Below are 22,847 nucleotides of genomic sequence, written 5' to 3'. Positions count from 1 at the left end.
CATCATGAATTTTCTTATGGGTCTTCATATTACACAGGTATCCGTGAAAAAACTTATTTTTATGGTGCTGCAGATGGTCTGATGTTCTAGTTTGGTTATCTTTTCTTCTTGTTAAAGTTCAGGTTACATAGTTCAAGTTACTTAATGAGTGGTGAGTATAATTTTGACCCTTTTTAGTTTAGGAATTTGTACCACTTTTATTTTATTGACTTGCATTTTTTTTATCATGTCTGCTTAGTATTGTTATGTTTATTTCTTCCATGCTGTAGGGCAGAAGCTAGAAAAGTGAAGAAACCAGGCCACGGTACCAAATCAAAAGACATTTAATACCTAGGGTTCATATCTCCAAAAGGAAAGAATTATTTTCCTGTTTTAAGATAAATTTCAGCTTTTCATGGTCCTACATAGTAATGCCAGTCTAAAACTGTTTGAAAACCCTATAGACTATTAATTCATACTGCACATTTCCAATTACCTAGAAAACTTTTAAGAGAAATTCCATTCTTCTGAAGAATCCTCAGTCTGTCATTTTGCATAGCTGTGAAGTTGTAGTGGGCTGTTATGGTTTAATTATTAAATGAGAAATACACTTAATGTTCACAACTGGATTTTTTTCTCGCAGGGTTAATGATGTCTCAGTCAGTATAGCCTTTGAGGAGTTACACTAAAAATCGTGATGATATATAATAAGTAAGCTGCAGCTGTATTGGAAAGATCTTGAAAACACTTTCTGCTTTCATTGTCTCGGAGTAAAAATGCATCCAGTATTGTCATGGCTCAGCAAAGTGGCAGTTTTGAGTATTACAAAGCAAAGGAGGTGTTCTCAAATATAACAAATATTTGTATAGAAACCATGCAGTATCAGTTCCCTGTTGAAGCAGAAATATTGAAATCTTTGCACGGTTAAGCACAGCAACAAAAGGTTTAACTAGGTCTCCGGAGGATGTCAGTATTCAAACTGAAACCGGTACAAATTCATCCTTGCTGTTGCAATGCTACCCTTGCATGTCATCAAACTGCCTTTCTCTCTGTCAATTTCTTTTCGTGCTGTGTATCTTCGCTACTGGCTAGTTTTCTAACAGCATACTGACAACTTCTGCTGTCAGCAAAACAGACCAAGATTGATGACTTTTTCATCTGTGTATTCCAAGTGGTTAACAAATATGACAACAGGACTTCCTGTCTCAAGGGCTGGAGAGGAATAGATACCTTGCTGTATTTTACATGTTTCATGTATCTATTCCCAGAGAGAGAACAGTTTAATTCTGAATTGATGAGAAAGAAAACCAGAGCTTTATCTGACTGCATGCATTTTAAAATTATGATGTTATACAATTAATTCAATCTTAATTGATGTGCATTTTCATGTTACTGCTAAACTGAAATATTTTGACACTTCTTTTAATAAGATTGGAGATTATTTAGGCACAGATTTCTGTTCACTGTGAAGTCCAGATTTTCATCGTACTGAAGCAGTACAAAAATGTCTCTATATAATTTTTATTGCACTTGCTATAAACAATAGAAAGATGCTTGTCATTGTACAATATGTGAAAATTACTGTTATTTTTGCTGCATTTTCACTCAGTGATGGAGCTTAAAGTGGGTCATTATAACAAACATTTCCTTTCTATCTAAACCTAGTGCTGCTTGCCATGTGTGTTTTCACAGAAGAATTATTTGTCATTCTAAGTTCTTAAACCCTTTTATCTGAGAATCAGTAATTCATTCAGTTGTAAGACAGCCACCACAGTCTGGCTTGAAGTGAAATGTTAGGTTACTTTGGTCCATGTTATAAAATTCTGGCTCAAGTTGAGATAGTGTATTGTCTATACAAATAGTTCCTTTTTTTGCTTTATAACAGCTGGGCATTAAGTGAGGTATTTTGAAACTATGTCTACATCCGTGGTGACTTGTTGCAAATCCATCATTTGTGCGTGGTCAAACTTGCATTTGTGATTCTTTCATTCATGGCTTGTCTGGCTGGCTCAAAAATGTAACATTTTAGCAATACTAAATTTTATTAGCTTCTGTCATCAGTGAGGTCTGTAAACACTTTTATCTGCTGCATTATAGATTATGAAGGAATCAAAGATTAAATTAAATGTTTACCTCTTGTTCAGAGTTTTTAATCTCATTGCTATTCTTCCTCCTCCCATAGAATCTTATTTCATTCTCTATGCACCATGTAGCTTTTCCAATGAAAAAGAGATGGAGCTGCTATGATGTAACTTAGTGTACTGTAAAAAGAGCACACTGAATAAGGCAAGACATTTCTGGATACCATACCAATCCATTCTTTAACTGGTAGTCATCACGCCCTAAGGTGCCAACTGGATGAAATACAACCTTGTGCAATAAATAGGTTATGATCTGTGGTAAGACCAGGGCAATAGAAAACTGTGCCAGAAATTCTGCCTTAGGCCTCCTTTCCTTGTGAATCAAACAGAGAAGAAAATGATAATTCATAGGAACTTTCTTTTTAAACTATTCTCTGATTGGAGCACAAAGACATGAGTAATAATATTCTTATTTGTACAACTGCAAAGTACGTTTTTAACCTGTATTGTTTTGAAAAATCACAGTATTATCTATCATATGCAAAGTACGTCAGGGAATCATTGAATTGCCAGATTTCAAATTCCCAACAGTTACCACTACTGTGTAAGTAGTGTTCCAGCAATAATTCGTATTTTCTTTATTAGCAGAAAAATTATAAGTTTTCATGCTTCACTTTTAAAAGCAGACAAGTCTTTTTGGTCCATATTTACAGAATTCATTTTCCTTTAAAGGGAACAACAGCTTCCCAAGTTTTTTGTTCAAAGAACATCTACAAACACTAACCCTGTAAAAAATAGAAGAGTTAGCAACCTGGGCTGAAAAGTAAACAACGAAGTCTAAATAATAAAGATAAGCAAAAGAGTGTACTAAAATACAAGTATCACCTAACCATATCTCAAGACTGGTAGTCATACACAATGAAAATTGTATGGCTTTGAAGAAGAGAGGCCATTATTTCACTTGAATAAAAAAATACAACTATGTTAGAACAAGACAGTCATAACTTGGATAGGCTGCTTGGCAATTGTTCCTAATTGTCTAAACTTCTCCTCCCTTCTCTTCTTCATACAGTTTTTCTAATTGTGATTTAAATACATTAAAACTGAATTCTTTGATACTTCACTCTGCAGTGACTCTGTTTTACAAACTACAGAAACCCAGTATGTTATATAGACCTGAAATATTTTTTAAAACTTGCATTGAAGGTAGCTGTGCCCTGCAGAAAATCATGTTTGCATGTAGAGAGAATTGTTTTTAGTGCAACAACTGAAAAATAGTCTGTGTCCTACTGAGGACTAAGGACAGATAGATTCCTATTCTAAACAAGTATATCTAAATTACAAATTGACAGGAGACAACCCTAAATCAATAGAAACCTGCATACACACAAAGAGGAGAAGGTTCAGAAGAAAAACAGTTATAATACTATAATACAGAAAATTAGTCCTGAATTATGTGCTCCTGATGATTGCACTCAAAGAATTGTTATCTTAACACTGATAGAGGAAGACATTTAAGCAAAGCAGTCATACTACTCTCCTTTCTTTCTCCTTCAGAGGTATTTTTAGAGCACTTTACAGAACTTACTGAGGTGATTTCAGTAAATTGATCAGAGCGGTAACTCATAGGTTTAAACAGTTCTAACTTTAATACAGTGAACTTAAATCTCCAGAGGGAGACAATTAGATTATTGACTCTTCCAGGAGAAATTCAAACTGATTCACATTTGTTTGCTAGAATTACCTTCTTCAAATACTGACTTGCCAGGTACCCACTAATTATAACCCAGTAAAAGAATAAAAGTTGGACAGAGATATTACTTCAGGATAACCATACAAAGTTAATAGCTAGATACATTTAAAAAGTGAAGATGTAGAGAACGAGCATGCATACTCATTAAGTAGAATAGCATATTGGCCAGCCTGCATCCATCCAGAAATGATCTGCTAGGTCATGCAAGTCATCTTGATTGAGGAGAGCTCTCGGTAGTCTTTGAGTTCTTCACAGGAACCAGCTGCAGGGTGAACAGTCAGTGAAGCTAATACTGCTGTTCCCAGAAAAGAGCGAGGGAAGTAATGTGAGGGCATATCAACACAGAAGCACTACCTGAATCCAATGTATTGAAACGTTGGGTAACTTTTTAAAAATGACTGATTTAAAACTTTGCAGAAGAGCTTCATGACAAGTCGTTTATATATGATTTAGTGTATTACTATGTGTTTAGTAAATACTAATAATTTTCCATTTCATGCCGTTTCTCAAGAGGTATGGAAGGTAATACAAGATAAGGACCAATTGTTTAATATATATTCATCACAGAAATGTAGTCGACTTTTAAATCCTTCAGGAAAAATTTCTTTCAAAAGTTAATTCTTTCCTTCTGTAATAAAATAGTAATTTAATCTTGCTCTTACCACATAACATGCCACTTCATCCTTGTCCTAGAAACAGCTGCTGATAGGTTAGTTATTATGCAGACAGTACAAGTTGGATAATACAAATAAAAGTTCTAATTCGTAAAAGGAGAGTCCCCAGGTAAAATCATTGCAGCTCAAATGCCTTCCTCTTTTCTCCCTTTAGACTCCAATCTGCATTTCTTCATGTTCAGTTTCTTTCATGAACTGTTGGATAGTGTTACTGCTCATCTTCACGGTTTAGTATTTTCTCTAGGTTTCATATACTTGCTCTAACTGTGCATATTAAGGAGTCTCATGGTTTTTTCTGTAACAAGAAATTATTATATTTTGACTTCATATTTAAAAAACCCTTCTCGTGGTTTTATTGGCACTATCTAACTTTTGATCTCTCCCCTTTGAAACAGCAGTTGTGAATAAAAGAATAAAACTTATGTTAAACATTTAACTTGTATAGATTAATTAATATGCAATATGTATGTCGTAAATTCTGAAAAGCAAAAGTGGTGAATGACCATGCAATCTGTTGATCATTTCTTCCCATTTCTCTCAGTCCTCATACATACTGAAGTCATGTTAGTTTTTTGTATTTAAGGAACAGGAATAAGCCCACTGACAGACTCTTCAACTTCCCTTTTTTCATTCTGCTTTTCTCAGCCGCCCTTTACTTCCTGAATGGATAGAGACTTCTCCCATCTTACCTTAATCTCATAAATTTTGAAAGACAATCAGTATTCTTTAAATGAGCCAGCGGAGCAGATTCAGCAGCGTGAATAATATGAATGAGGCAGAGGAGACTTTTGTCTTGTTGGAACTTAAAACAATTTAGAAGGTCAACCTAAGAATTACACTTTCAGATGTCTTCAGGAAAGTTACAAAATAGTTATTTGGGAAATAACTGAATTGTATTCATCACACAGTAGTAGTACAAATTAAAACTGCCCTTCATTGAAGGCTGCAGCAGAAGATACCTTACTTTGTTTATTTTAGATGTCTGTGATATCTGCTATCAGAGCACCGACACTCATCAAGTGAAGTTAATGAGGCCTCAAAATTAAGAGCTAGTACTTTGCAGAGTGTCAGGACAGTGCAGAGAATGAAGGATGGGAATAAATGGCTCAGAATTGCTCAAACCAGTGAACAAATATGATGGTGCATTCTGAACAAACTGCAAGTGCTGTCCTGTTGTGAATTCCACAGAAAGGAAATTACAATGATTGAGTCTTACGATCACAAGCATAAAGTTTTGCTATAGTAAGGTGATCATGAGAAAAATAGCAGAATAGCCTGTGCCATTTGTGTTACTGGAAGAAAATATATGATAGTCAAAAACTGTGTTATTAGTGGTAAAAAACACCAAAATTCAAAGTTGCAAACAATATCTTCAAAATGAGGAAGCAGAAAGGAAAAAGAAGTAATTTACACAAAGAAAAAAAAATCTGATCTTACCAAGTAGTGGTGATCTACTTAGTCTGTCCTAGATGAGTGTAGCAATTGGAGATTAAAGACAAGACATAAATTTGTGTTTCATTTATCAAGAAGTAATTTATTGGCAGCTGCTTCTCATAATCAAGTTTTATTACTCTTTTTTACTTGATTTTTAGATAAAATAAGAAAAAAAACCAGCTATAAGCCTATTAAAAATTTCATTCTTTGATTCATGTAGTATTGGTAGTTCAGACAAAAAGCATGCAGCTTATAGTCTTTATGAATGATGATACCTTTGTGATACCAGATGCAAGCAAAGGGTAAGGAAGGGTGTTATCTTTTTTAAGTCTTTAGCTGAAATACACTGAAGCTTGATTAAATCATATTTTTTTTTCTGCTACATATGCGTCACCTCATTAAAATTAAGCAGGACATTTTTCTGTGTCTGTGACATTTTTAATGTGTCTTAATCAAGAACTGAATGAAATTAAAGACATTTAAAGGAGAAATATAGGTGGCAGCAAGCTAAACTAAGAATTTATTTAATATATACTGTTTTAGATGCACACACACATGTAAGCAAAGGTCATAAATCTACAGCCCTCTTGAGCAATAAGGGAGGGGAAAGAAAATCAATTCTAATCAGGAGACCAGTGCCAGAGCTCATAATAACAACTTCTCCGTACACCTGAGGCACTTAGTAACACTTAATATACATTTTAAGCAAAACCTTTTAGTCTGTAATAGAACAAGATGGGACTAGTATAACTTTTTATAGTTTCACTTGCCTTATTTAGTAGTTGTGGGTTTTGTTGTGTCTGCAACCGTTAAAATCCAGATTTAATAGAATAACCTCGCAATTCATTGGCACAAGAGCTAAGGAGGTTTATTTGCAAATATGCTGCCATTGAAGGATATGCTGTGTGAGCAGTCTTCCAAGCCATCACTGAGATATGTGATTTATTTTTTTATTTTATTTAATCAAGTGTAACTTTATAAAATTGGGTTACTTCATTGTTCTTGAACTAACTTGCCTTGTATCTTTGTAATTTAAAATGCCCACAAATTTATGGAAAGAAAATTAATTCAATTTCTGTGCAGTTAATGGAATCATCAAGGATAGTTAGTGATTTGATTTGATTGGCATTTGTTTTTTCCTATGTCAGAAGTGGGCTGTGAGTTTTTCATTAAAAAAAGCTCATCATCTTCTGTGTTGGAAAAAATTTATTTAATGTGTCTCAACTGGTTAGTGTGCAACCTGGAAGTCTAGCACTTCATAGATTCAATAAATGAACAGACAAAACCTGTGAATATTAAATATTTCAAAGATGTTTTAGAATGTGTGGTAGATTTTAGAAACGTGGATATTCTTTCTAAACGCAACTATATGGATACATTTAGGTGTACCTAAATTTTTACATATTTTTAAACAGTTGATTAATATTAAGCTTGGAAGTACTTGAATTATAGTCAGACTAGCATTGCCATATCTTAACGTGTTTTCTGTCACAAACTTTTCCCCTTTGTCCTCCTTTTTCCTATATTCACAAGTTCCTTTCTCTAAATTGGTGACATTGTGGTTCCTAAAACTGCAAACAAATACAGTTTCCTTCCATATATAGTACAAAATTTTACTCTTCTTAGTTTCCCATCAGTAAATTGCCCTGTCTTTCAGTCACATTAGACAGCATAAGCAATCAGGTTACAAAGGTATGTAAATTTGAAATTGTGGAGATTTGAGAACAAGATTTAGTTTTTTCAGCTACAGATTATAATATTTAAAGTGCAATTTTTTATATTGAATAATTGTGCTTTTTGAAAAGTACTTATTTTAATACCTGTAGTATAGTCGTGTGACACCAATACAACAAGCTCTACTAAAAAAGTGAAATTTCTGACAGTTGTCTTATCACATAGGAAGATTTGCTTTATTTAAGGCAAATGCTAATTACATTGTTAAATGCTTGCACCACGTTCTGAATGTAATCAAGATCAATCCAAATTCCTGTGTCACAATTCTCAGATTCGCAGCTGAAGTGAATTTTCCACATGCCTGTCTTCTGTGAGATTTGTTTTTGATATACTATAAATGCAAACCTTGGTGCATTGGTATTCTTTATGAAGTATTTGTTTCCATTCACTAGCTCATACAGAATAAGCTTCATGAACTGCACTGCCACTTTCTCAATTTTTTATTAATTCATTTTTAAGCACTACAGCAGTTAATTAAATTTGGCAAAAAATCATGTGTAGTTAAAAGCTGAGTTTGATTTCCTTTAAATGAATAGTAAATAATTACTGCTAAAGCAGGAAAGATCAGATATTGAGAAGCTGGATGACTGTGAAGCTGAGAAATATGTTTTTCCTACAATATTTTTCTTTTCCTGTCCTCCTTTATAATTGCATTCCCATCTCCCTATTTATTTCTGTGTTTGCAGAGATTTATTGTTCATGTTTGGCAGTATGCCAGTACTGTGAACCATATTTTGCTTTGCTTTACCCACTCTGTATCCCTTAAGTCAACTTTTAGTGGCTGTGTGTCAGGTACTAGTAAATGTGAAGATTTAAAAAAAAAAAAAAAATCATCATAATTTGATCTAGAATTAATTCACTATAATATACAGGGCTGAAAATACAGTGATAGTCAAAAAATACTTAACTCTGTTGTGGTCTATGAAAAAGTAGAGATTCTCTGCTGGCAATGATAATAAAGAAATCTGTTTTAGGGAAAGATTAGAGTCATCATTACCACAACCCTCCTGGTGTCATATTCAGCAGCGATTGATTTGGGAAGGCAGTTAGGAATGTGGAAGAGATGGGAGGAAAATCAGAGGTGTTGGTGGCAAATCAGGGACATTGAAACATGAAGATCTAAGGAACCAGTAGCCAGGGGCGAGGGTAAAGAGCTTGTATACGGCATGCTTTCTGACCTTATATTAAAGCTCATATAAGCTTGGTTGAAGGTCCTTTATTCCAGTTTACAACAGGGTTACCGTGCCTTTCCTCCTGTCATCTTAATTGTAATAAAAGAGCTGCACTTTTTGTGATACTTGAGCTTTAGCCCAAAGCCATGTTTCTGAACAGAAAGACAACTGTTCCCGTTGGGCTAAAATGGCATGAACTCTGGTGGTTTGGTTTTCCTTTTTAAGTGGTTGGTTTTTCTTCCCTGTTGCTTCTGGAAGACACACTCCAAAGCAATTTGAGTTTCAGAACTTAGTGTTTGGAAGGGAAGTGTATTAGTTTTTCTTAACTTTGAGTCAATATTTGGTTTAGGTGAAGCATGATAAAGTTAGTACCCAGAAACAAGGGAGACGTGCTTATGGACCTTGTACACAGTGGGAGGCTGGAGGACCTGAGGTTTTGCACGCTGAGATCCCAGCCTCCTACACATGGGGAAGGTAAAAATGAGGAGTAGATGAACAGTTTGGTTCCATACTATGAATTTATTAATCCATGCTGTGCTGAGCTGATGCAATGGCTGGTGGTGAGGAAGGGTATCCCCTCCTTAATGTTAAGTATAGTGTGTGGCCTGCTGCCTTAAGCCTGTCCTAGCTGCCTGCATAGTCTGAAAGAGTTGCTTTTAAGGAAAGTGAGTTCTCAGTTTCAGTGTTCATACTGGTTATCAGTAAATTTGGATCTCTGTTTAAGTGAAGCTCTATTTTTATAAAAGTATTCTTTTAAACAGTTAAGTGTATTCTTTGGAAAGTAAGAATAGAAGTCAAATTCATTTGTAGAAAATCATGACATATTGGTGTTGATGAAAAGTTTAACATTAATAGAAATAGTTCCTTTCGTATGACTCATAATAATTTTCAATGGGGGTTTTTCCTGTATTTTTTTTTTAATACAATGCTGCTTATACTGTAATTAGAAGTGAATTTAATTTTTATGCTTGTCCATTCTAGGTACAGAGATCCAGAAATAAGCAGTTACGTGAGCTGTTTCCAGATGGATTTAGTATTCATCATGCAGGAATGCTGCGGCAAGACAGAAGCTTGGTTGAGAACTTGTTTTCTAACGGACATATCAAAGTCCTAGTTTGTACAGCTACGCTTGCCTGGGGTGTCAATCTTCCTGCTCATGCTGTTGTTATTAAGGTAAGAGCTTCCATTACTCTGCACATGGGTATCTGTCTTAAAAGAAACCTGTAAAGAAGCTTAGATAGCAAGGTCTTTATTGTGGGTTTTGGGCCTGGAGGGGAAATGTCTGATTGACTTGAAATGTTATTTATATCTCATTAAACTGATTCCCTCCAGTGGGAGTCTAGTTTGTATAGTAAAGATTTAAATATATCAAAGATTATGAAAGGATTAGTTAAAGTACACTTCTCAAATCATGCTATATTTGCCTAATTTCAGTATTCAGCTCATCAGGATTATATTCATGTGTATTTATGTTAATTTTTATTAACTTTTCCTCAACCAGGGAACACAAATATATGCTGCAAAAAGAGGCTCCTTTGTTGACCTTGGAATTTTAGATGTCATGCAGATATTTGGTCGAGCTGGACGGCCTCAGTTTGACAAATTCGGAGAAGGTGTCATTATTACAACTCATGATAAACTCAGTCATTACCTGACTCTTCTTACTCAGCAGAATCCAATTGAAAGCCAGTTTCTTGAAAGCCTTGCAGACAACCTAAATGCAGAGGTAACCTTTGAATCATTTAGAGAAACTAGCAAACTTTAAAGGATTAATATTATTTAAAACAAAAATGCAATATTGTCACACTTAAAATATCTAAAATGGAAATTTTGTTTATTACTGGTAGTCTGTAGGTGTGTATGTTTAAGAGGAGTGAACTGTAACACATGTGAAAATGTTGGGGGCCTTTTACAAAAGGTAGTAGGTATTAGAAGTAGTACGGAGGGTCAAAATACCATTAAGATAAAACTGCAGAAACACGTAGCATTTACCTTTTAATCAGAAGTGCTTTATTAGAATTTAGTAAGTGTTCTGCATAACTGCAAATTAAAATCCGCAAAAAATTAAAGCATGTCTGTCTCTCTATAAACAAACTTACTTTCATGGTTAACTGCAATATAGGAAGAATAATGTACTTGGCTTGAACTCTTCTCTTTGTTTTACAGTGGTAATCAGAACTGGCTCATTATAAATAGCAAGTTCCCAGTTTGCTTCAGTTTAAATCTTAAAGTGCATTTTCTTTGAAAATGCTGTGGTTGTATTGAGAGTGCTGACCTCTGTCATATTAAAATACATCGATTCAAAAGCTATCTATTGTAATAACCAATTAAAAATATGTATATACACACACAGACACTTTTTACAAGGAACTCAGAAATTTAAACATGCTTAAATGAAGAAGAGAATACTGTTTTTCAAAGCTACTGGACATTTTTTTCAATAAAAGTAAAGGAGTTCAGCTAAACTGAAATACCCAGTGCCATCTTAAAACTGATTATCCCTTTGAAAGATGTGAAGTTTATTTGGTCTATTGGGAATAGTCTTGGGTTTTTAAGATGCTTGTTCTGTTTTATCTATGTAATTCTTACATATTTCTGTTTATTTTTTACCTTTTTATCACTTTAAAGTCTTTGCATTATTCAATCATAAATAATAATTTTAAAAGGAAATTCTGGAAAGAAGCAGAAATTGATACAGTGACCTTTTAAAATGTTAAGATTCATTCCTTGATTCTTTAGAAATGACCAAGTTTGATCATTCATGATTTTGGTTGATTTTTTTTTTCTTTTAAGGGGTCTCATAAGTTATTTCTTCAGTTCCTGTTAACAGGAAAAATCTCTGCCCAAGTACAGTCACACATCAGAAGCAGAATAAGGTTTAGCAGAATAAGGTTTAACTATATTCCAAGTATTTCCACACACAAATGTCGGGGAATGAAAATATTGACACCTGTCTGCGCTCCCAGCTACTCCTCTTTACCTCAAGGCTCTGGAGTGGTCTGAGTACAAGGCAGGAGAGAGAAATTTAACTCCCCCAGAACATGAGTCACAAATGTGATGAAAAGGAGCCATTTGCAATTTTCCAATCCCTCTTTCTACCACAAAGGAGAGAGGAAAAATAAACGGGAAGCATGCTTGCAGTGGGCAGGTGTCATGCTCCCAACCATTTCCTTTTGACGACACTTTTGTACTCCTGGAGATAGACACCTGTGAATGTTCTCTAAGTGGAACTGGAGGGATATTCAGTTATTTAAAATTGGATAGTAGCAACTTACACATTAGCAGTAATAATTTAAACCCTGAAGTTGGTTGTGAAGGCGGGAATTACCTGTAGTTATTGTTGAGCACCCCAAGACGTTAGGAGGGATAGATCTGGTCCTGGGATACTGTGTGCCTTTTCACTAGGAAAGAATCCAGCCAGATTTCGTAGAAAAGCTTTGTTCTTTTTCTTGAGATACATGAAGTAGACAAGGAAAAAGAGTTGGGTATTCTTTCCTTCACAGGAAAGGATTTGTTTTTCTACTTTTTTTATTTTAATATTAGAAATTTAGTCCTCCCATCTCACAGAAGGCCTTCAGGTCAGTGAAGAACTACAAAGACACTGGAAGAATAAGCACCTGTTGTGAACTAGGTCAGAGAAGATCTCTATGATTGACTTACTGTGAAAAACAAATGGCATGGCTATACGCTACTGTTTTTTCAGGCTTTGTCTGTATTCCTCCAAACTGTCCAGAAGGTGTGTGGATGTGCTGGTGTGCCCACCTGAATTATACCAGGAATCTCAAGTATTCCTTCCACAGAGCTCCAGCAGAAAAGCTAGCTGTTGTGGGGAAAATGCTTTACTGACATACCCTAAAAAAATCTTCTTGGTTAGCTTAACAAAAGAAAGTTTCAAAGGAGATACAACAGCTCTCTATAACTAGCCGGAACTAGAAGTGAATAGGAGAAAGAAAAGAGAAGTTTGGCCAATGCCAGTACAAGAATTAATCACCCTGTTCATAAGTAAGCTTGCCCGGAATATAACATCTGGAACAGTCTGTCTTTTAGCAGTAGTGAAGATAAAAGTCATCCAATTTTTTTATATGGTGAAGATTTTGTAGTAAGTGTATGTATTTGTATGGAAGATGTGATTGCATATGAGGAAAAGATTTGACCTGATGAACCAGGAGTTCCAGTACTATTTCTTCCCTGTCAGCTGAGAATGTAGTTAAGAAAGCATGAGATGTAAGCTATTCATTTTCAATGTGTAATATTTTGTAGAGAGAGAGAGGTTTTAATGGGCAGCGTGTTGTTCCTCTGATCTAAGCTGTAGTTCCAAAATATCACGAATTTTCTAGCAAGGCCAGAAAGCAGAGGTGATTGTCACATGCAAGCTTAAAGGAAGGTTTTTTGGGGTTTGGGATTTGGTTTGGGGGGGGTTGGGGGGGGGGGGGCGTTGAGGGGACAAGTGAATTTACATTCATTGAACTTTTTATGCAGAGGAAAAAATTTTTTAAAAATCTAAATGTAATTCTATTTTCAGTATCAAAGAAAAGACGTATTTGGTTATAGTTACACTTCAGGATTCCTCTCCCCTTCCTCCTTTTCCGTTGTACAGATTGCAAATTCTTAGTTTTAAGTCCTAGGTGTTTATCTCACAGGAAGTACTTAGAATGGCTTAACAAAATATTTATAATGTAGCAAGTGACTGCTTGTATGTTTCTGTATGTTACTGTACTAGATAGTAAATTAAGGTGCCCAACTGCTGCTAGCATTGACTTTGGTGCACTTAGCACCAAAAAACACATTGAAGGTGGAACAGACCTGGTTGATTGTTAGAACACAAAACAATTTTAATTTGTCCCAGGCTTGTGATTTTCACAGCAGATTTTAAAGGTAGTGGTATCTTCTCTTTCTCTTTTTTTTTTTTCTTTCTTTTCACTGCATTTAACAGTAAGCACTCTACTAGCTTAAAAGCTGTTAAAGAAAAAAAAAAATCACTGAAGACTTGGGAAGGTAAATAACATTCTGTAGCACCAGCTGAGTATGTCAAATGGAGTATGTCAAATGGATACTTAAGAGGAAAAAAAAGCATCAAAAAGCAAGACATTCAAGGGAGAAAGGGCTCTGTGAGCTTAGAATAGTAATGTCTACAGTGATTATGAAACACTAAAAATTGTACAAAATAAAAACAATGAGTTGTGGCAATTTTAGATAAGACTGACAACAATAAAAGCAATCTTACTTGTGAAGCTTTATTTAGATTTTTACCTAAAAAGAGAAGGATTTGTTCGTCCAGGGAAGTATGTATTTCTGCTAAGTAGTTTCTTTTCAAATGTGTACACATTACTGAAATTCTTTCCAGAAGTAGAGGAAATCTCAATAGAAATTTAATGACTTTTAACAGTAATTGAGTATCCAAGTAGTACTTTGAAAAATATTGCTCGTAGACACTGCAAAAATAATTTGGTTACACTGAAGGTGTAAAATTAAGAAGTTAATTCTCCTGCCCTGTTAAAATAGTAGAACTAAAGAAAAAAATAATGGAATAGAACAATAATTCTGTTTCATAGGAGGTAGTAATCTTATCCAATCAAAGATATATAGGAAGTATGTGATGTACAGTATAATAAAAACTACTTCTAAGTGCAGCACTTCTACCGCAGGATTTGGGGTTTGGGGAAAAGTGCAGGAAACTGATGAACTAGTTTAGACAGAACTATTTCTTTTCAGATTTTATGTAATGGTAGTGTTATCTGAAAAGAACAGTGTACTCATGGCTTTAAATTACTGTAGATTCTGTGGCTGCAGTACAGTTACAGCAGCTGAAGATGCAGTCAGAATTTTGTTAATCACTATGATAAATGGTTGTTAGTAGAAATAGCAATGGAAAATGCTGAAAAGCAATAGAGTAACAAGGGCATGAAACCACCTTTTTTTTTGTCATCTGATATGTGTGATGTTACTTATCCTTCTGTCATGACGTACAAGAAAAATTAGCGCCTGCCAGATTACAGGAAATCAATACTATAAGCAGATACAAGGAGCTATTGTGTTAGGTTTTTTTGGAAAGTAACTTCATTTCTTTATAATTGGAGTCAGTCTAAACTTCTGTATATGCTGATTTGATCTAAATTAGTGGAATCCTCTGAGAAGGATACAGGTGTGTTAGAAATTGTTATGTTTACCTGGAGATGACTGTCCCATAGGCTGCAGCATTCTGAAAAAAATAAATACATTTTAAAACATATGCCATCGTATCGATCAGTAGATGGTCTTAGGAAGTTGGTCATCTTTTATAGATACTGTCCCTTTGGCAATAACAGTAGCGCTATATGGAGACAAAAATACATGTTTATTGACTGATCTGTTATAGAAATCTAGACAGTATGCTGATGACCACTGTCATCTTTGCCGTAACAGAGCCTGTTGTTAGCACCAGCAAATCTGCACTGATATATAATAAAATGACATATTTTAGGAGCAGAGTCTGCTTTTATTACAAGTCATTCAGGAAATCCAAATGCTTATGCTGTAGTTGTAAAGAGAAATCAATTAAAGGCCAGAAGCACTGCTGAATTGTTTAAATTCTTAATTTATTATAGACAGATGAGTAGCTGAAAGAAGAACTAGTAGAATGAAGGCAGCAGTTGGAAATATGGGAAGGGTCCATGTTTCCACAAGAATATGAAGTTGCTTTTACCTAGACCAGGTCTCTTGGCAGAAATAGGTAGGTGTTAAGAATGAGGCAATGATTCAGATATTTGGGGTAATACAATATGTAATCCTAGCCGCACAATCGCTAAGTAGAATCCAGAGCCTTGAATTTTGTATCTAGGCTTATGTGGTGCAGGAGAGAAAATTTGGGTAATGATGGAAAAAAAAATGAGGGTATTTTTAATTCTCAAATGAATTTTCTAGAAGCAGAAAATTTTCAGAGAGGATGGGCAAAGGAATAGATCAGCTTCTAGGAAAGGAACACACCAGTTTGCCTGCACGGTTCAGGCGAGAACAAAGACAAATGGGAGATTATATGACAGAGTTTTATGAAGTAATGAGTGACGTGGCAAAAAATTGCACCTCTCCTGGGACAAGAAGCAAGAATTATTGGCTGAGATGAGTCAGTGGCAGGTTCAGAAAACACAAAAGGATGCCAGCTGGGTGGTTAAACATGGAACTCTTTGCTGCAGGGAGTTGTATCTAAAAGGTAGAGTAGTTCAAAAACTATACAAAAATGGAATAAAAATCCATTGAAAGATATCAAATGCAAAGGCAAAACCTTTAACTAAAGACCTTGAGGTGCAATAGTTTAAGAATTTGGGAGAAATTTATATGGTGCTTGTTTCTCATTGCCACTTTCTGCCCTTCAGCATTTGCCATTATTTAATCTCAGAGATCGCATCCTGGCCTTGATGTCCCAGTGCATTTGTTCTTAGGAAAGCTACAGACTGGGAAAAGCTGAAATATACCCAACTTCATTGAGTCAACACCAAAATTAAGACTTGGAACATGTATTTCAGCACCTCAATCCACTGAGAATTCTCTCCTGAAGATTTGTTTTGAGTTTGGGTTTGGGGTTTTTTTCTTCTAAAAATGAGCAGAAGAAGAGTAAATGGTCAGCGATGCTCAACATAGGCATGGAGATGCCCTTTTTCTTTTCTGCTGAAGTTGTGCCACTGGGCATAATGGAATGTAAAAAGGAATAAAATAAATAGCTGGTTAGGGTGCTTAGTCAAGAGGAGCGAGTCCTGGGTCAGTTGACCAGCTGGCAAACAGAAAATACCTACGGCTGTATTTTCTGGAAATACAGGAAGAAAGATAAGATGCAGGGGATGTGGTTTAATTAGACCATAAACTTTAACTTATCTGGGAACTATCATCAATAGCTCATACAGTGCAGGTCACCATTCCTTCCCTAATTGTTTCCACCTGATAGAGCCCTCCCTGACATCCACAGCTGGACCCCAGCTTGTTGCAGGGACGACTCCTTTGCTAGAAACTGAGGAGAGGATTTGCAGTACCGGACAGTAGCTATACCTTCCCCAGGGGTATGCCTTTCCTCGCATTTACTTACAATTTTGTTGTGAAGCCAGAAACATGAGGTGGTGACTTGTTTAGTTTGGACAAACCTCCTAATCTGTTTTTTGCCTTGAAAGAGTGGGCAACTATTGTGGTTCTCAGAAGAGACACAGAATTTCTTCAAAGCCCTTCCAAAAAAATCACTCAGGAGCTGGGTGACTGGGTGGCTAATCTGGGTATTTGAGGCAAAGTGCAGGCTGGGCGGAATTGAAGTTTTGCTCCCTCGGTGTCCAGGGCCCTGACCTGACCTGAATGAGACCAGCAACCTCATCCATTCTCCCCCCACCTTCTTCCGTTGGAGTTAACAGATAATGACAACTCTTGTGTAGTTTGGTTGTGCTTATAAATAGTCCTTTGGTCACGTGTGGTTGGAGGAGATTCTGTGCCACTTGGGAAAATTCTAGTAGCATTAAGAAATTATTTCAAAAGCCATAGAGTAATAAGACCATAATCACTTCAGACGCTGAAATGGTAACTCAAAATACACTGGTTTCCAAAGCAAACAGAAAATTGCTTATTAGGTTGTTAGAAAGATTCCTTGCTCTCTTGCCTTAACAACAAATATTTGATTCATATATAGAAATTTTTCATCAATGTAATCTGGCTCAATTATATCGCTATAATAGTAATTAAACATTCTTATGTAAAAAATACAGTATGTTCTATAATATATGATAATATATACTGTATATAATATTTATTATATATTAGTAATATTTTTATGCCCTTTTCTAATCTGTATAGAAATATCAGAGAAAAAAACTTCATTTTTCAAAAACTACCCCCAAAAAGCCGTGCTACTTGTATCTGTTTACACTTTTCTGAAAATCAAAAACACCTCCTCTGAAATACTGTTCAACCTGATAAACTCTGTGGGATAGCATTTGTAAAAAAAAAATCATTTAATGAAAATGCAGACTACTAAGCACATCACTCGGTGATGGTGACATCAGCCATTGAACAATTAGTTGAAAATTTGTGATGCTGATGATTTTTTTTTATTTAAAATGACACAGTGAGTTGGATTAATACAGTACTCGAGTTTCCATTTTGTGAACGCAACATGATTATTTGTATTTGTACAGTTGAAAAAAAATATTTTGTGATGACTGGTGCAATCAAACAATACAATGTCAACATAGTAAATATTTCTACTCATTTATTATTCTATCTGTAACAAAATACCTAATACATGGTTGAGGAAATGCTGGCAAATTTAGAACTTTTTTTCTTTTTCTTTTATTTTAATAAAGTATCACCTTGTCTATTTATTGATTTCATAAATACTACATATCCTAGGTCTTAACAGAGGTCCTCTCCTAACTTTGTAAATAGTTTATTTCATAATGACTCTTAAGTGTTTGTATTAATAAGGTAACTTCCGTCATTCATACTCTTTTAACAAAGGTATACGTTTTCAAATAATCTATCAGAACTTCACTTGAACACTAGATGGCAGCAAATATCTAGAAGTTGCCTTTTTTTTTTTTTGGCTCTGCATATTATTCAGTGAATATTCATTAAAGTTGGTGGAGGAAGGAAAGTGCAGTATTAGATTTCAGTACCATATCTGAAACCCAACTGTATTTCATAATCACTTTTTTCCCCTCAGTTTTAACTTATGAAAATAATTAATTATTAAGTAATAGAATCAGATATTTGAACAAATGAGGCAAAAAAATGTGTTTTGGTTTGTTTTTTTCTTTTAATTGTCAGACTTCACTGTCATCGGTAATGAGAATTTTATGTTTTCACGATTGTGAAAGTGGTTGGTTGGGGGGAAATGTTACTATTGGACTATGTTGTTATGCTATTTCAAGTTGTGGACTGAAAGATATTTGAATCGTGGGAAGAAACCAAATGCTGAAATTAGCCTGGGTAGCAAATTAAGTAATAATAACCTGTGGGCTGTATTAGATGTGTTCCCTGTAGTAGTCTATGAAGAACTGAATGTTTTTGTACCTACTTCAGTGCATTGTGTAGCTACTTACTTTGAAAAACAACACAATGGGGCTTCCCGCGACCTCCCTATGCTGTTGAAGAACAAAATATCACTTGAAAAATGTGCGAGACAAAGGTTGGGGTTACTCCATGCTATTAGTCACCAATATCAACAAGGTTTTGCCAGATTTAAGTTATTTTAACTCAGGGCAGATTTCGCTTGCATTATTATTTTTGACTACATATTTATGTTATTTCAAAAAGAATATATTATTATTAAGGTCTAGATGCTTAGATCTGAACATACATATGAAATGACTTACAGTTGATTAGGGTATTTTAATTTTTGCCAAGTCATGTGGAATATTTATATGAAATCCAAACGCCAATAAAACAAAAATAACTTAAAAAATGTAGTAATGGATCACAAAAATTTGGTAAGAGGGACTGACTTGTTTTAAACAACCAGCAACAACCACAATATTTATTTATGGGACATGCAGGAAATATTAAATTCTCCTGGTAAAATCAGGTTAACTGGAATAAGCAATAAAATGCTTCTCATGAATGTAACCAATACAAAATAGAGCTGAAGCTATCCAGTAAAAATGTATGGTAAATGTGTGGTAAAAAATTTGGTGATAAAACTATTGAATTGGCAAAAAAAGTCACCTAGTAAAAAAACTGTTTTGGTATACCTGATTTGGCCTTGAAAAATAAGTAAATATACATATATATATGTGCAAATTAACCATTCAATTTTGTTATGTTTTGATATAACAAAAATGTAGCAGGTACCTGTATGTTTGACTTGCCAGATACAAAAGGAGAAAACTATTTGTAAAAACTGTATAAACAGATTGTCAAGTATGAGGGCATGCTGAAGAGAATCCTAAAGATTGTTGGTATCATTTGGTTTAGGACTTGAACCAGAAAGTGCTTTTACATTGGTATGAAAAATTAATCTTTTAAATGTAGATTTTTTTTTTTATAAAGGTACTCTTCTTTAAATTACCCTGAGTATCTTCGCTAAAGGATTATGTTGTTTTGTTTGTCTTTTTTTATAGCAAGCTTGCTCAGTATCATCTTTTAATTGTAAAAATCATAGGTGGTGTAGGAAACATCATGTCGGTCACTGTATCTATAGTATTATGTCACAGAACATACCATGTTATTAGATATTCATAAGATGAAGATGTGTAAATGGTTCAAGTTATTGTCCTATGATTATTTTAAAATAATTTAAGTTGGAAACATACTGACACTTTCTTTAATCTAGTGCTAACACTCTGAATTCTGTATGTTTTCAGCCAAATACTTATGTTCAGCTGTAACATGTACATTTAATTTTGTCTCTTTTCCCATTTCCAGATTGCTCTTGGAACAGTAACTAATGTGGAAGAAGCAGTAAAGTGGATAAGTTACACTTATCTTTATGTACGGATGAGAGCAAATCCATTAGTATACGGCATCAGTCACAAAGCTTATCAGGTATAAAATGCATTTTAAAAAAAATCTGTAACCTGTTCTGGGTCTCTAATCCTTCCCTGATGTGAGGATAAATATTTGCTATTTCTACTTACCTGACATCAGCAATTCTTTTAAAGTGCTTAGAAAAAGGTATTTTCTGTAGCAGAGTATTTTTAACACTAAATTAAGAGGCCCCTTCTGTTCACATAAAAATACATTTTAACTGGCCAAGTTATGCTCCAAAGGACAACTTACTTTCTTATCAGACGGTTACTGTAACTTAGCCTATTGTCAGTGTTTCAGTACTGTAGGCTAGATACAAATGATAAAATAAAGCATTCTTGAGTTGCTTGCTTTCCCCCGTCCCCTTCAGCTTTTGTTTTAGAATGTTTCATCCCATGACATCTTATAAATTATAAAATGACATTTTTAATTGGTTTATTATTTTCTTTCTTGTGATTTAGTGATTATAAGATTTTTTATTAATTTATTTTGAATTTTCTTTTGTTTATTTAGAAGTGTTTCATGCAGTGATATAAATCAGAGCACAGTTACAGAAGTTTTTTTCAAGTTTTTTTCATTATCTGTAATTTTTAGGAATTTTAAGAGTTTACCGATTATCTGAATATTGTTACTTTTTTCTGTACAGCTGTTTATAAGCAATTAATGTTAACATATTTTGGACTCGGGTAATTGAGCCTAATGCAGGTGAAACTCTCAGAAGTGTATGGTAACTGCAGTTTATTTCATGTGTCCTGAATCTGTTTTGTGACGTCATAATTTGTCATGATGTTGTCAGCAGCAGTTGTTTTGGTCATTGTAACAAGTAGAGATATATCTCAGGAGGTATTTTTTGGATAGCTTTTGTGTCTGATAGTGGAAGCTGCAGTGGAAGTAGATAGGCTATTGTTTAAGCAAGCTTCTGCAGACACCTTTAGATCTCTAGTCATCTCAACTCTGTTTTCTATAAAAAGCCTTACACTACATTACCATATGTTAACATAACACTACATAACACAAATCACAAAGTAATAGAAAAATGAAAAGCAAAAATTGCTTTGCTAGTGAGAAGAATGTTGTTGTCCCATTCCTATAAATTCCTTCTTTTTTTTTTCATCAAGTATTTTCGACCAGTGTTATTAACAAATTTTAGATTAAAAGAAATGCAACCATGGTGGTAATAATTGGTGAAAAAAAAGTAATAAAACACTAACAGAAATGTTTTTTATAAATTTAAAAAATAATGAACACGAGTTGCTCCCTCTCCCCTTGCTTTTGTATTTTTATTCAGCTGCTGAGAAAATGGAGATTGCCAGCACTTGTCTTTTCCTGCCACTAACCTCCTTTCTGCCCCTTCTGATTTGATGTGCTGATAATCGACATTCCTATTTTTGTGTTAAGGCAGTAACAAATTGTATCAATTTGAAGTGTTATGCATTCATGTAGGAGCAAACCCAATGCCAATCCCCATATTTTCTAGATAAACCAGTTTTAAACTTCAAAGCTAATGTGTTATAGACAGTATACGGATGGTATAGTGCCAGATGTGGGCATAACCGCAGATTTGCTCACTTAGGCCGTTCTATTCCTTCTGTTCTGGTTATAGGTATCCAATTTTCATAATTGGTATCTTACTGTTTCTTAGTAATGTTGCAGCGTGCCAATTTCTATCTTTGTTTTGGCTGACAGCCAATCTTACCCATTCAGAATCCATATATCTGCATAACCATCGTGGGTCACGCTCTTCCCAGCTGTTCGGCGGGGCTGAGAAGATGCAAGTTCATTCTCCTTGCCCTTTCCGCAGGCGCTCACCTCATCCAGTAATTACTTTAGGGCACAAAAGGTCCAGACTGTCCACACAAAATGGGTGTGTTTTACTGCACAGGGAGACCAGGGTGAGCATGCACCTGCCATGCACCGACACATTCTCCACCCCACGTGTTGCCGCTGGGATATTACTGTTCTCCACCTAGCCCGTTTCTGGGCTATGCCCAGGAGTAGGCTACTCCAGGCCCACTGCTTTGGTTTGTGACTTTTCAAGTTGTTTGCCAGAAGTGCCAATAATGCCTTTTACTGAGTTGGGAAAATGGCAAAAATTTATGATGAGCAGCAAGAAGAAATAAAGAGTGGAAGGAAGAAGGGGAGCAAATGTGAGTGTCATATCAGTGAAGCCTGTGGTATGAATTACAGGCATTTTCTCATCCTTTTAGGGTTCCAAAGCAAAGGTGGCTGGGTTTTTTTAAGGTAACCCCTTTGCCTGTTTTCTCCTCTTTTTGGTTCCACTCTTTGGTGTTCCCACAGTTAAGCAAAGCTTTTTATCCCCGTAAGCTGTATGTTTATGTTTAGAACATCTGTAAAAGTTAGAGGAGCTTGTCCCCAACACTTCTCTCAGTGAGCTAGAGAAAACAATGTGAACAATAATGTACTTTATCATGCATTCTTAAATTTCCATATGTATACTCCAGACCTGCTCAGTTTCTTGCTGTGGGCATGCCAAGGCTTGTTTTTAAGAGTATGTCTTAAAGCTGTTCTAGGCTGGATCTTTTACTCT

The 22,847-nt window shown here is 35.0% G+C and overlaps 1 protein-coding gene across 1 annotated transcript in view; it reads left to right on the top strand.

The window, feature by feature from the left end:
• The window catches only part of ASCC3 (activating signal cointegrator 1 complex subunit 3), a 296,878-nt gene that overhangs the window by 181,495 nt on the left and 92,536 nt on the right, over window positions 1–22,847 (top strand). The window contains exons 15-17 of the mRNA XM_076333301.1: window positions 9,809–10,000; window positions 10,329–10,553; window positions 20,198–20,317. Of these exons, the coding sequence (XP_076189416.1) occupies window positions 9,809–10,000; window positions 10,329–10,553; window positions 20,198–20,317 (537 nt within the window). The remainder of the gene's footprint in view (window positions 1–9,808; window positions 10,001–10,328; window positions 10,554–20,197; window positions 20,318–22,847) is intronic.

This window comes from Aptenodytes patagonicus, chromosome 3 (genome assembly GCF_965638725.1).
Source record: "Aptenodytes patagonicus chromosome 3, bAptPat1.pri.cur, whole genome shotgun sequence".
In the NCBI taxonomy this organism is placed as follows: domain Eukaryota; kingdom Metazoa; phylum Chordata; class Aves; order Sphenisciformes; family Spheniscidae; genus Aptenodytes; species Aptenodytes patagonicus.
This window is presented reverse-complemented; position numbering and strand designations above follow the sequence as displayed.